General features: G+C 40.7%; 1 protein-coding gene across 3 annotated transcripts in view; it reads right to left on the bottom strand.

Moving 5' to 3' along the window:
* Positions 1-9,145: 9,145 nt before the first annotated feature.
* smek1 (SMEK homolog 1, suppressor of mek1 (Dictyostelium)) overlaps positions 9,146-14,609 on the bottom strand; it is a 137,594-nt gene continuing 132,130 nt past the window's right edge. For 2 of the 3 annotated variants that reach the window (XM_043696928.1, XM_043696926.1), the window contains exons 14-15: positions 13,347-13,570; positions 9,146-9,992 (exon numbers count right to left, since the gene is read on the bottom strand). In XM_043696928.1, coding sequence (XP_043552863.1) covers positions 9,870-9,992; positions 13,347-13,570 — 347 coding nt within the window. In that variant the 3' untranslated portion in view covers positions 9,146-9,869. Of the gene's footprint in view, positions 9,993-13,346; positions 13,571-14,609 lie in introns of those variants that run through there. The other variant, XM_043696929.1, reaches the window with a different exon arrangement.

The following is a 14,609-nucleotide window of genomic DNA, read 5'->3' as shown; positions in this document are numbered from 1 at the left end:
TATTTAAACACTATGAGCTGCCAGAGAAAGTGGTGGAGGATGGTACAATTACAACATTTAAAAGGCATCTGGATGGGTATATGAATAGGAAGGCTTCAAAGGGATATGAGCAGAGTGCTGGCAAATGGAACTAGATTATGTTGGGATATCTGGCCGGCATGGATGAGTTGGATCAAAGTGTCTGTTTCCACGCTATACATCTCTATGATTACAGTTGAAACATGAACAAAACAGAATTCAGACTAACAAATATTTGAAAACTCTACTGACACGATATAGCAACATGACTAAAGTACAGTTCCAATTCCCACAATATCCCATAAACACACACCTTGGCAAAGATAAATTCAAACTCAGGTTCTTACAGGCACGAGAAAAAAACTTCCAAAGAGATTTCAGAGAGAATACCAGTCAGGAATCATCTGCTGAAGCTTGGAACCTTTCTCCACTGCAGCAGCTTCTCTGCTACAACCAGGAAACTAGAAAAAACCTGAACTGGGAGAACTGACCACTCCCCTGCCATTGTTAAACTAGTCTCTTGCCCAGACATTGCTGTACCTCTGTGTTTATGACCTTTCTTGAAAAGAACCAAGGACAAAATAACCTTTTGAAAGTGATAGCACTGTCACAGTTACTTCTTAACCCTTGCCACCCCACCCTCTTCCTGAGCCTTTGTATTCTAGTACATGCGATAGGAGAATCAGTGTCAGTTTGCATGAAAAAAAGCCTTAAAGGGCAAAAAACCCAGCAAGTTAAAGGAAATGGCTTGTTTTTCAGACTCCAGGATGATAGATAGTAATCAGACACAGCTTTTTTTTGGATAAACATTTAGATAAAATAGTTAAATATTATAATATGGAGTAAAACTTCAAAATTTGCCAGTTACTAAAATTAGAGATGTAAGGAAGTGATAATCGTATCAGTCAATCACATGAGGATGTAAACAGAATGGGGAGGCAGCATATGGAATTTATTACAGAGGGTGGTGTCAGGTGCTACATTTTATTAGAAGGGTGAGATGCGAATTTAAACTAAATGGCACAGTTCTAAAGTCTGTGAATGGCTCTTTGAAGGTGGCAGGACATACTGGATCTTGGATGCAAGACCTTGGATTCATAAGGTTTTGACGATAAAATCAGCAACATTAAGCCAAACGCTTTTTTCTGGTTAGCCCACAACTAAAGTACTGTGCCCAGTTCTGCACCTACTGCACTTTAGGAAGGCTACTTGACAGGGTGCAAAGGAGATTCACTAGACTAGTTCCAGGGATGAGGGAGTTTAGCCACAATAATATGCTGAAAGAGGTGGGATTATTCTCCTTGGACCAAAGGAAATCGAGGGGAAATTTGATAGCAGTGTTCATAGTTACGGTATTGAAAAGTCAGGCAAAGGAAAAGCTGTTGACATGAGGACTAGGATAGAGATTTAAAGTTTCGTGAAAGAGATGCAAGGGAGCATTTCTTATGCAATGAATGGTAATGACCTCAAACATGTTGTCGTTGGATATGGTGAAAACAGATGATCAATACAGGTAGTTCTCTTATAACGCATTAGTTGCATTCCTGTGAAACACCATGTTACAGAAAATTGCACAATATAAATAATGGGGCCTGTGGGGAAAAACAGGGTTGGAGTAAACCACCAAAAATATCAGTAAAAATCAAAACAAAATAATAGCCTAACACAAACAATAGCACAGTCTAAGTAAATCTTTAAATCGTATATTTTAATGAAATAATACAGTAAATTGAGGGCACTTGAGGTAAATAAACCAGTAAGACTACAGCAAAAGAGCACGGATGTTGGACTGACAGACTGCTTCACAGTCAGCATGTGGCCTCCTTGTGCACCATGACTTTGTAGTTATCACAATCTTGATTGTCCAACTGTCCCATTATTGTTCAGTTTCTTCAAGACCAGATCTCTGCTTCTGTTTGACTCTCACAACTTTACAATAATGAATATGTTCTCAAGAGACATATTCCAAACAGATCAATGGCATCAGTTACAAAATTAAAATATCTTGACCATTAGGCAATTTGGCATAGTACAGTGATCCTAAAACCACAAGATATAGGAGCAGAATTAGGCCATTCAGCCTATCAAATCTGCTCCCCCATTCAAACATGGTTGATGTTTCTCAACCCCATTCTCCTGCCTTCTCCTGTAACCCTTGATCCCCTTGTTAATCAAGAACTTCAAGATACTCAATTACTTGGCCTCTGCAACTTTCTGTGACAATGAGTTCCACAGAATGCAGGAATCCCTCATACCTTTACCTTGACGCTGTGCCCTCAGATCCTAGTCTCGCGTACTAATAGAAGTCTCTTCTCCACATCCTTTGTATTGATCTGTTTATACTCTGTACATGTTTCTAATACAATACTAAGATTAGGCACCGAAAAAATACTGATGTATTAGTGATGTTTTCTTTGGTACTTCATTCAGATGATTGACTTCAATTATGGGAATATGCGAGAAACATGACAATCTGCGCATTCTCATTCAAAGCTTCAATTAGTCTGTCTAGTTCCAGCACTTGGTCTTTATTTCAAACTTCAAATGCCTCAGCTTCTCCTTTTCTTGGTCTTATTATTGCTACTCTATAAAGCAGCAAAGTCTGTGCAGATTCAGGAAAAAAAAACGAAGTCATAATTAGGAATATAATTTCAACAAACCATTTGCCAATATATTTTAAACGCAGAGGTCATGTGGACCATTCTGGTCAATGTAGCATCATCAGTGAACACAATCATAAAGTAGCTCTACAAGGTGTGAATTCTGCTGTCACATCCATACATATCCCACTTGTGCAGCCTAACCTGCCATGCTAAGCAATGAGTATGTAGAGTTATTGTGGCAAAAAGAGCGGTCTACTGACCCACTGAGTCTATGCTGTCTTTATAGCGCAAACCAGAAGGTTCCATTCTCCAACTCTATGCATTTAGCCCGGCAAGTTTATTACCCTAAAGTGTACATGCTTTTGAAATGATTGTCTCTGTTACAAGGGTGTTAGAAGTAATGTTGGCTAAAAGTTGTGAGATGGCTCAGTGGGTCTGTGCACACCAACTGACATGCCAACCCGTTGGTTTCAATTTTTGAGAGTTACTGCTGTCCTCAGACGTCCATGCAGTAGCAGCTAATTTTAGAGGCAATGTAGCTTGTAAGCACTGAGTTCAAACTCACCTGCACTCACTCACTGCATAAAATTCTTCGTCACTTCCTCTCTCTGTCTCTTGCTGATTGGGAAAGCAGTGTTGAGATAATGTCACAGGCTAACGTTCTGAACTCATGGATACAAATCACACCAAAGATAGTGAAATATGAATTCACTAAAAGTCTGGAATAAAAAGCTAGCCTAATGGCATTTATGTAACCACTGCTGATCGCCATAACAAAACTCACCCAGCTTCACTAATGTCCTTTCTGCTGCTCTTACCTGGTATAGCCTATAGGTAATCCTTACCCACAGCAAAGCTATTGACTTTTAACTATTCTAATAACAGTTAAGGAAAGGTAATAAATGCTGGCCTAGCTAGCAACACACATGAATGAATAGAAATCACTGCAATTCATTTGGTATAGTTACATTGAGGAAATCCCAGTATTTTGACCGAGTGCCACTGAAGGAATAGTGACATACTTCCAAGTCAGGACAATGACTGGCTTGGAGGGAAAGTTGCAGTTGATGGTGCTCCCATGTACAGGCAACTTGTCCTTCCAGATGATAGTGGTCATGAGTTTGAAAGGTGTTCTCTAAATGTATCTTGTAGATGGCACAAACTGTTCCTCTGTGACAATGGCGAGAGTGAATATTTGTTGATGTGATGCCAGTCAAGTAGGCTGTACAAAATGCAGTTAGCTTCTGAGTGCTGTTGGAGCTGAGCTCACCCAGGCAATTCTGTAAATGTAGTAATTAGATTAGATTACTTAGTGTGGAAACAGGCCCTTCGGCCCAACAACTCCACACCGCCCCGCTGAAGCGCAACCCACCCATACCCCTACATTTTACCCCTTACCTAACACTACGGGCAATTTAGCATGGCCAATTCACCTGACCTGCACATCTTTGGACTGTGGGAGGAAACCGGAGCACCCGGAGGAAACCCGGAGGAAACCCACACAGACACGGGGAGAATGTGCAAACTCCACACAGTCACCTGAGTNAATTGAACCCGGGTCTCTGGCGCTGTGAGGCAGCAGTGCTAACCACTATGCCACCGTGCCGCCCACTAGGTGACAACTATTCTAACCACATGTCCACATTGTGGGTTATTCACTGCACAATTCCCTCTGACCTACTGTGGTAGCCACAGCATTGATATGGCTAGCCCAGTTCTATTTCTGGTACATGGTAACCCCTTAGGCAATCTTTCCCTAAAGTGGCCACTGGGAGGTTTTGAGCCGACTCATTGATTTTTACTTCAAGAAGCTGCTGCCACACATAGCTCTTGGAGGCTCATGCAGCTGAAAAGGGAAATTGCCACCCAAGATGCTGACATTGGGAAAGTCAGTGATCATTCTGCCACTGAATGTCAACAGACAATAATTAGATTGTCTTGTTGGAGATGGCCATTGCCTTACATTTCAGTGATGCCAAGTTTACTTGCTGCTTGCCTGGATATTGTCCAGATCTTACTGCATTTGTCCATGGACTGTTCCTATATCCAAGAAATTGTGAATTGTGCAACTATCAACCTTCAGACTTTGTAATGGAAATGTCATTGATGACTCTGCTGAAGGTGAGTTGACTTCAGACACTATTGCAGGCATTTGACATTGTAGTGACCTGAAGCTGAGATGACTGACCCCCAACAACCACAGTAATCTTGATTTATGCTATGTGTATCTCGAACTGGTGGGGTTTTCCTCTTTATTCCCATTGACTCAATTTCCTCTAGAGTTTGTGATGTCATCATCACTGGCAATTGCTCACTAATAGGCATGATTATCCACCTAGGAAATTCCTCATCACTGGTCATGGATTCTATGGGTCCTTGTGTAGCTTATGAGCCCGATTCTAGAGCTACATCTCTAACCACACATTTGCAGTTGTTTCCAGAGGTGGAATTGCTCCTTGGCCTTGAGATTGTTGGCATTCCTTTCTCTGGTTCCTTTTCTATATTTCCTCTTGCTGACTGGTGTTCTCAAGGAATTGTGCCACTTCATATAGGAGGTTCCTCTAAGATGATTTCTTCTGAACAAGGGCTTCACATGCAATAATATCTATGCCCCATTTCTCAAGGGAAATCTTCAGGGAGACTTTGAGATGCTTGCTTTGTTCTCCTCTCATTCAAGCACCAGCCTTGAGCTGGGTAAAGATTTGCTTTCGCAGTCAGACCTCAGGCATCCCAGCCAAGTTGATTTTGGATCACCACGGCTTCAATGGTGGTGTTTGTTACTGACTTCTTCAAGGGCACTGTATGCCTGGCCTCCTTGCTGATGCAGAGAATCCTTCTCAACAGCGATGGTACCTCACAGGCCTTGATGTGGTATCTATACGTAATTCAAGTTCTGCAGCCAAATAGAAATCAGAATGATGATTGCCTTAAAGACAAGAATCTTGGCATCAGTACGTCACAGTTGTCAAAGACTCTCATCCTTGGGCATCCATAGGCAGCACTTGATAGACTGGGTCAAATGCTCCCTTGATGTCAAGGGCAGAGACTCTCACCTCACTTCTGAACTTCAGCCCTTTTCATCCACATTTACACCAAAGCTGCAATGAGGTCAGAAGGTAAGTAACCTTGGTGGAATGTGAATGGAGTTGTAAGCAGGTAAATGCTATGCACGTGATGCTGCTGATCCTCTCCACCATTTTATTGATGATCACAAGTAGTCTGATGGGAAAGTAATTGACCTAGTTAGATTTGTCTTGTGTGTACAGGATATATTTGGGCACTTTTCAGGTACACTTATTGAGCAGATGCCAGTGTTGTGGCTATATGAAGTAGCTTGGTTAGAGATGAGGCAAGTTCTGCAACACAAATCTTCAGCATAGAAATATTGTCGGGGCCCAAAGCCTTTACAATGTCCACTGCTTTCAGCCATCTTTTGATATCACGGAGTAAATCAAATTGACTGAAGATGCTGAGAACCAGTGCTCTGAGAGTCTGCAAACACTGATTCGCCATGCCAATGCTTTGGTTTTGGAAGTCACTGTGATGCATGAACCTTGGAAGTCTATGCCAAAGAAATTACAAGGAATACACCTGAAAATGTCTGGAAGAGGCTGAAATCAATCACTCTCTCAGCACTTCTGGCTTAAGATTGTTGCAAATGTTTCAGACTTATTTTTTGCTGTTGTGCCAGGCTTATTGAGACTATCACTTACGAAGATAGTGTTTGTGGTACATTGACCTCCAGTGAGTTTAATCATTCATGACTGATCAGGTTGTGGATTGCTTTATCACTTGCTTCTTATACACACCAGTGGACTGTATTGCAGCTTCACCAGATTGACACCTAATTTTTAGATATGTCCAGCGCTGCTCCTGGCATATACACACACATTTTCCATTGAACCAGGGATAATGGCAGATAATGACAGACCCATGAGGTTGCAGGTTGCCTTGGAGTATGATTCTGTTACTGCTAACGGCCCACAGCACCTCATGGATGCCCAGTCTTGAGTTGCTAGATCTCCTTCAGTACAACAGAGGGAAATACATGACAGCAAAATTTCCTTAACTGTTCCAAATATACTTTAACAACTAAGTGTACACTTAAGGGGGAAAAAATTGCAAGATCTAAAACAAAAATGATCACAACTGGAAATTCCATTCACCTTTTAATCAGAGTGGATGAGAGTTCTTTTTCCCCAAACAAATTTGCTTAAAGGGCAAAGGTTAAAAAAGAAAAAATTTGTGTACTCTCAGCTCTCCCAGAGGTCCCTTTAAAATCTTTTCATTCATCAAAGCTATTAATGTTCTGAATGTACAAATATTTGGCTCAGTTAGTATGGTGGTAGCAGCACAGAATACAATTGAGGATAACTTTACTGTGAAAAAAAGGGTTTATGCTCCATAAGCACTTTGCAGTGGTCACTCTGACCTATACTTTCATTCACAGAGTCAATTATGGCAGGCAGATTGGTGAGGATAAGATGAATTGTGTTCTTCCGTCTCGTTGGTTCCCTAACCACCTGCTACAGACCAAGTCCAGTAGCTATGTCTTAATTTAGGACTCAAAAGCTTGGCCAGTAGTAGTGATACCAAGCTACTCTTAGTGACTACCATTAAAAGTATGTACCCTTGCCAACCTCATTGATTCCTCCAAGTTGTTTTTGACATGGGGGGAGTACTATCCATCAGCTTAGAAAAGGCAGTACGTGATAAACTGGTGATTTTCTAGACCATGGGGGAACTCCATTGTATACATCCCTCGAGTTTGAAAAACTGTCACAAATTCACCACAATGTTTGAAGTTAGTTTTGTGTATATATCTAGAAGAGCAAAACATCTTGGGATATTGCTGATATTAAAAATGAAATGGCAAGCCCATTAGATATTGGAGCAAAGTTAAGCCATTTGGTCTATTGAGACTGCTCTGCCATTCATCATGGTTGATGTGTTTCTCAATCCTATCATTCTGCCTACTCCCTGTAACCTTGATCCCCCTATTAATCAAGAACCTATCTCTGTATTAAATACACTTGATGACTTGGCCTCCGAAGCACTCACGGAAATGAGTTCCACACATTATCGATCCTCTGCCTGAAGAAATTCCTAGTTCTAAGGTCATCTATTTTCTGAGGCTGTGCCCTAGGGTCCTCGTCTCTCCTATGAGTGAAAACATCTCCATGCTCACTCTATCTAGGCCTCTCAGTATTCTGAAAATTTCAATCGGATCCCTCCTCATCCTTCTTAACTCCATTGTGTACAGACCCAGAGACCATAACCGCTCCTCATATGACAACCCCTTCATTCCCAGAATCCCTTCTAGTCAACCCTACACTGTCCTCAGCCAGTCAGCCAATTTCCTATCCACATTAGTATTTTATCCCTATCGCCAAAGGCCTTTATTTAGAGGCCATCAAACAACACCTTGTCAAAGGCCTTTTGAACAAAGAGAAGAACAAAGAAAATTTACAGCCCAGGAACAGGCCCTTCGGCCCTCCAAGCTGGTGCCGATCCAAATCCACTATCTAAACCTGTCACCCAATTCCTAAGCATCTGTATCCCTCTGCTCCCCCCCTACTCTTGCATCTGTCCAGATGCATCTTTAATGAATCTACCGTACCTGCCTCTACCACCTCTGCTGGCAACGCGTTCCAGGCACCTACCACTCTGTGTAAAATACTTGCCATGGCTATCCCTCTTAAACTTTTCACCTCTCAACTTGAAAGTGTGACCTTTCATTATTGAATCCTTCGCCCTGGGAAAAAGCTCATCTCTATCTACCCTATCTATAACCTTCATGATTTTGTAGACTTCAATCAGGTACCCCGCTCAATCACCTTTTTTCTAATGAAAACAATCCTAACCTACTCAACCTCTCTTCATAGCTAGCACCTTCCATACCAGGCAACACCCTCTTAAACCTTCTCTGCACCCTCTCCAAATCGTCCACATCCTTCTGGTAATGTGGCGACCAGAACTACATACAGTATTCTAAATGCGACTGAACCAATGTTGCGTACAATTTTAACATGACCTGCCAGCTCTTATACTCAATACCGCCCGATGAAGGCAAACATACTATATGCCATCTTGACCACTCTATCCACTTGTGTAGCAACTTTCAGGATACAATGGACCAGCACTCCCAGATCTTTCTGCTCATCAACTTTTCCCAAGGCTCTTCAGTTTACTGTATAATTCGCTCTAGAATTAGACTTCCCAAAATGCATCATCTCACATTTGCCTGGATTGAACTCCATCTGCCACTTCTCCGCCCAACTCTCCAGTCTATCTATATTCTCCTGTATTCTTTGACAGTCCCCTGCTACTCCATCAATCTTTGTGTCATCTGCAAACTTGCTGATCATACCAACAGTGCTCTCTTCCAGATCATTTTGGAACTAGCTTTTCAAAAAAAGTTTAGCAAACCATCTTTAATTTCTATATAACCAATTTGTATTCAAGTAGAAAAACCCACTCCATGCAAATAACACAATGAAGGATTCCAATACAAAACAGGGAAGTACATTACATCAAAATTTCTTTAATGGTCCCAAATATACTTAAACAACTAAGTGTACACTCAAAAAAAATTGAAGAAAATGCAAGATATGAAACAAAAATGATCACATCTAGAAATTCCATTCACTTTTTAATCAGAGGGGATGTGAGTTTTTCCTCAAAAAATTATGCAGTTTTAAAGGGCAAAGGTTAAAAAGAGAAAAATTGTGTACTCTCAGTCCTCCCACAGAGGTTCCTTTAAAATATTTTTGTTCATCATGACCATTGATGTCCTGAATATACAATGGGAAGGCAAGTCTTTGAACAATGAGAAAAACTGCTGGCACTCCAGGGAAGAATTACTGTTGGACATCACGATGCCCTCTCAAATTCCCAGTGACCTTCTGACACACCATTACAGACCGAACCAAAATGAGCCAGTCATGCTACGTTTTGTAGCACCAGAAAACTCGCCACCCTCACTGGATGCTGCTTTATATCTTCCTTCCCTGAGAAAGGGGGTAGAGTGAGGTCAAAGCCTGGATACGCTCAAGTGTCAAGGTCCAAATCCTTTGTTCTCAACTTTAGTTTTGCTGTTTCCCCACTTGGCTGGATTGGCACTTGATCAGCAGAATTCCACGTGTACATTTATCTGTGTAAGACAGAACTGTTCAGCCACCCTTTTCTGAGCCTGGTGAAATTTGCAGATCACCAAATGCCATTGGGCAAGGCTAAAGGAGATCACCATTAGGATCCAAGCCTAGATTTCTTAGTCAAAGGCGCCGATTGTTCTTTTTCATCACCATCTTCCTCTTCTTCCTCTTCCTCTTCATCATCATCTGGGTAATCTACAAGGCCGATTAGACCACCCTGCACAAGTAGTAAGAAATTTACAACAGATAAATATACAGTGGTCAACATATTTCAAATGCTGACTGTAGCACAAACAAAATAGCTCATTATTCTGAAGTGTTGTTGGGAAATCAGAGTTAACATTACAATATAGTGCTCTATAATGGTGAGACCAATCATGTGTCCATAAGAATGATTCAGACCCTCCAGTTGCTTGCCATTTCAATATACCATTGTTCTCACAGAGACATTTCTGCTGCAGCTGGAAGTAAGCATCTCATTTTTGTTTAGGCCATTTACAGCCTTTAGGACTTGACACTGAGCTCAACAACCTCAGATTATGAATTGTGTCCTCCACTTTGATTACACTCCCTCCCCACCCATGGTTTGCTCTTAACAGAACTGACCTATCTTCTACTATTTATACATCCCAGTAACACCTATTCTTCACCACCTTTTCTTCTCAAGCATCATGGTTGTTTGCTCTAACCCCCTCAGCATCTGTTTCACTTGCTTCTCACCCACGTCAATGGTATTAAAACTATCATTCTCCAGCCCCTTTAGTTCCAACAAACAATCATAGCACAGGCAAAACGTTAACTTGATCACACACTCTCCAAAGATGCTGCTAAACCTGAGTTTCTCTACCACTTTATTTTTCCTTCAACTTTACAACTGTTCAGGAGGCCATCAATTTTACAATATCTATATCCCTGCACCTTAAATCTCATTCTCATTATGTACAATTTTACAGCACAAAGAAACCCCAAAAAATGCTCATGCAGGTGTTTATGTATCACACAGGCTCCACAATTCTAACCCCCATCATTTTATTCCCTTCTTTCTTGAGCAAATGTATAGATTCCCCTTAAATGCATATATACTATTTGTCTCAGACAATCCTTATGATAGCAAGTTCCATATTCTAACCACTCTGGGTAAAAAGCTTTATCCTGAATTTCATTGTTTTTCCATGATTTACCATGAGGAATTCCACAAAACATCAACTAGTGTAATTACAACTGTACAGATCAGGATGAAGGGCTTGCTATTTCAATGAAGGGTTTATGCCTGAAATGTCAATTCTCCTGCTCCTTGGATGCTGCCTGACTGGCTATGCTTTTCTAGCAACACACTCTTCGAAATTGTACAGATCATAAAGTTATCCAAGTAAGGGACTGTCCTGCCCTTTCAAGTACTCTTCCATCTAATAATATCAGATATTCCAAACATCGGGCCATTAATACTAACCTATAGGCTCTTGTTACTTCATATGTCACAAAACTGCTCGGTCTCAACAGGGCGAAAGACTTATGTAAAGCTTCTCACAAGTGCTGTGTATTCCAAAATATTTTAGTCAATCAGATACTTTTGAAATGCAGCCATCGTTATAATATAGGAAAAACAGCACATCATCTGTGCTTGCTGGAACTTCTTGCGCAATGTGATACTGACCAATGAAACCTCTTTCCTCAACGTTGATCATGTTATTAATATTGGCAAGAAATTGGACTTAAGGCCAATGCTCATTTTTACATCTTGAGGGCAAATGTGACAATGTTTAATCCAAAAGATGACACTTCTGATGTTGCAGTGCTAAGTGAGCACTGCACTAGGGTGTCAGTGTAGACTGTGTGCCTAAGTCCTGGAATAGGAAGATAGTGACCAATTACCAAGTACATTACCAACTGGCACCTTTTCCAGGTTTATTCCTGGAAAAGAACTGTGGCCTGACAAGGGATTGGGCAAACTGGGACTGTATTCTCTAGATTTCGCAAAGATTGAGAGCTTATCTCATTGAAACTTACAAAGTATTTGAACAGTAAATGCACGTCAGGTGTTTCCCTGTTTGGGAAGTCTAGAACAAGGGGTACAACTTAAAAATAGGAGGGATGCCATGTAGGACCAAGATGAGAAGTTCCTTCACTCAGAGGTCTGTGAATCCTTGCACTTCATTTCTCCACTGTGGAATTCAATCTTTGAGTATCTTAAAGTAAGGACTGCTCAATTTCTGATTACCAATGGTGCAAAAAGTGATGGCATAGCATGGGTAAAAAGCATTGAAATAGTTGATCAGCTGTGATCATATTAAATGGTGAAGCAGGCTTGATGGGCTGAATGGCTTACTCCTGTTTTTATGTTCCTAACTGAGCCAGGATACATACAGAAACGACAAATTTGAGAGTTGTCCTGAGCTATGAACAACTGATAATGGATTGGCAAAAGCTCTGACAATGTTTTTTTTATTTTACTAAGGAAAGAAATGGGACCCAATTGCTACTGTGCCTTCCAACGATCAAAACATTGTTAGCAAAGACCTAGGAGTATTTGCCTGAATTGGAGGGTTGACAAATGCCATGAATCAATTATTAAAGGCTATAACTTCAAAGTAAGAATTATAAATTTTAAATTAATTTGACAATACAGTTGGGAAGTTAGCTAATCTGGTTCCTGACCATTATTCAGTGACCCTGACTGCAAAGTCCTCTGTAGGACTACTCTTGGCAGTGTTACTCAGCATGGTGTAAGTGCGGACTGCAGATATTGGAGATCAGAGTCAGGAGTGTAGTGCTGAAAAAGCACAGCAGGTCAGGCAATATCAATGGAGCAGGAAAATCGATATTTCGCACAAAAGCCCTTCATCAGGAATGAGCCCTTTCCCGTCGATTTTCCTGCTCCATGGATGCTGCCTGATCTGCTGTGCTTTTCCAGCACCACACACCTGACAGTGTTACTCAGCAGTCAATCTTGTCATTGAAGCTTTGGTTTGATTTTTAAATTCAATGGATACATATTTGGTTGGCAGTTCTGATGCATGGTCATAGGACCTGAAACCCTGACTCTGCTCTCTCTCTCTCCACAGATGGTGCTAGACTGCTGAATTTGTTACATGTTTGATTTTATATCAGCATATAATTGAAAAAAGACAGCAACCATCCCCAATTATTGTGACATACACGTTGTCAAGGTTGCACAGATGAGATTCAACTAAAGTGGTTGAACACAGAACTCAGCACTAATTTTTTGATTAGATTAGATTACTTACATTGTGGAAACAGGCCCTTCGGCCCAACAAGGCGGGAACTGAACCCGGGTCTCTGGCGCTGTGAGGCAGCAGTGCTAACCACTGTGCCACCCACTTTTTTCCCCATATTTGTGTGACTTTGTACAAAACAACTGGAATTAAAGACTTGAGATTGAACAATGATTTTGCAGCCAATATTTTGTTCATGCAATTACACAATAGGAAGGAAAAGTAAACTTGATTACAATATGATGGATAGGAGATAATCAGATGGAGAGGTCAGGCTGCAGCAATTATCTGGAATGGCCCCAGCATTTTTGAAGACTCACTTAACTCCAATACAATACCTTGGTGGTAATAGCTGCCATATGAGGTGTGCTTTTGGCTATTGTGCCAGGTGACCCTGGAGATCCCGGGGAACCCGGTGACCCAGGTGCATTACTCGAGGCTGAGTGGCTGGTGAGGCTGGACTTGCTACTTCCACCACTGGAGAAGGAAAGCTTAAAGCTGGGACTTTGCCTCCCGGTCAGAGTGTTTTTCGTCAGGATCTCCTTTTCATCCCCGTCCTTCACTAAAAACAGGGGAAGGTTATAATTTACTTCAAAGATATTTAAAACAGTATCTTACATAAACACCAGTTTAAGGTTAATACAGATAAAATGTTCAATGCAAGTCAGAGTCATCTCTTCAAAACAGAAGGGACAAATTCAACTTCTAAATACAAAGAATTGAATGAACAAATTGTAGGATTAAGTTCTCAAATTAAAGTGCACTTAACTTTTCTGTCATTAAAGTCCCAATAAATTTTTCTTCTAACACTAAAATTCATCAAAAAAACTAAAATTATGTAGTGAATATTACTGTCTTTGAATGAAGTGAATTTCACACAATATATGCAAACAGGAAATAGAATGGAATATTAACAATAGAGAATCTTCTCTCAAGGTCATGCATAATGAAAAGGAAATAGGATTACGCAGTAGTCCACAATGGAGCCTGCATTCTGTCATAATGACTTTTGTAAAACTGTTATTGAATTGTAAGCAGTAAGATCTAAATTAAAGCAAGATCAAAACTGCAGCTCTCCCTCTACCCCAATCAATTAGATTCCTCTCAAACTAACAGCCTTTATATTTTATATGGATTCAATTTCTTTGCTAGGCCTACATTGGTTCAGATACATAAATGTTTAGTTTGACATATGAATAATTTCACAATCTCAAATTGTACTGTGATTTACATGTTATCAGTTGCACTTTCCTGCTACATTGCTAGTCATCTATTTACCAAAGCAGGAAGTAGGATTCAGTCTGCCTTCCACAACTGTTTATTTGTGGTCCATAGTTCAGTACAAACTCCAGCCTGCTCTCTCCCCTTCCTGACCAACACTCAGTGGGGAAAAGTAGCCTTCTTTTTAAACCGCCACCAAAACACCAGTATTACAAAATTTAAAAACAATTATCAAAGCACTAACTATTGAGGCAGTGCAAATAACTAATATACAGAAAATAAGGGAAAGAGGGAGGGAGCTAAATGAAAATGAAGTTGGAGATAGAGAAAACCAATTCAAATACTTGTTTCAATGTGCATTATCTGCTTTCTATGGTCTC

This window comes from Chiloscyllium plagiosum, chromosome 10 (genome assembly GCF_004010195.1).
Source record: "Chiloscyllium plagiosum isolate BGI_BamShark_2017 chromosome 10, ASM401019v2, whole genome shotgun sequence".
NCBI lineage: Eukaryota > Metazoa > Chordata > Chondrichthyes > Orectolobiformes > Hemiscylliidae > Chiloscyllium > Chiloscyllium plagiosum.
This window is presented reverse-complemented; position numbering and strand designations above follow the sequence as displayed.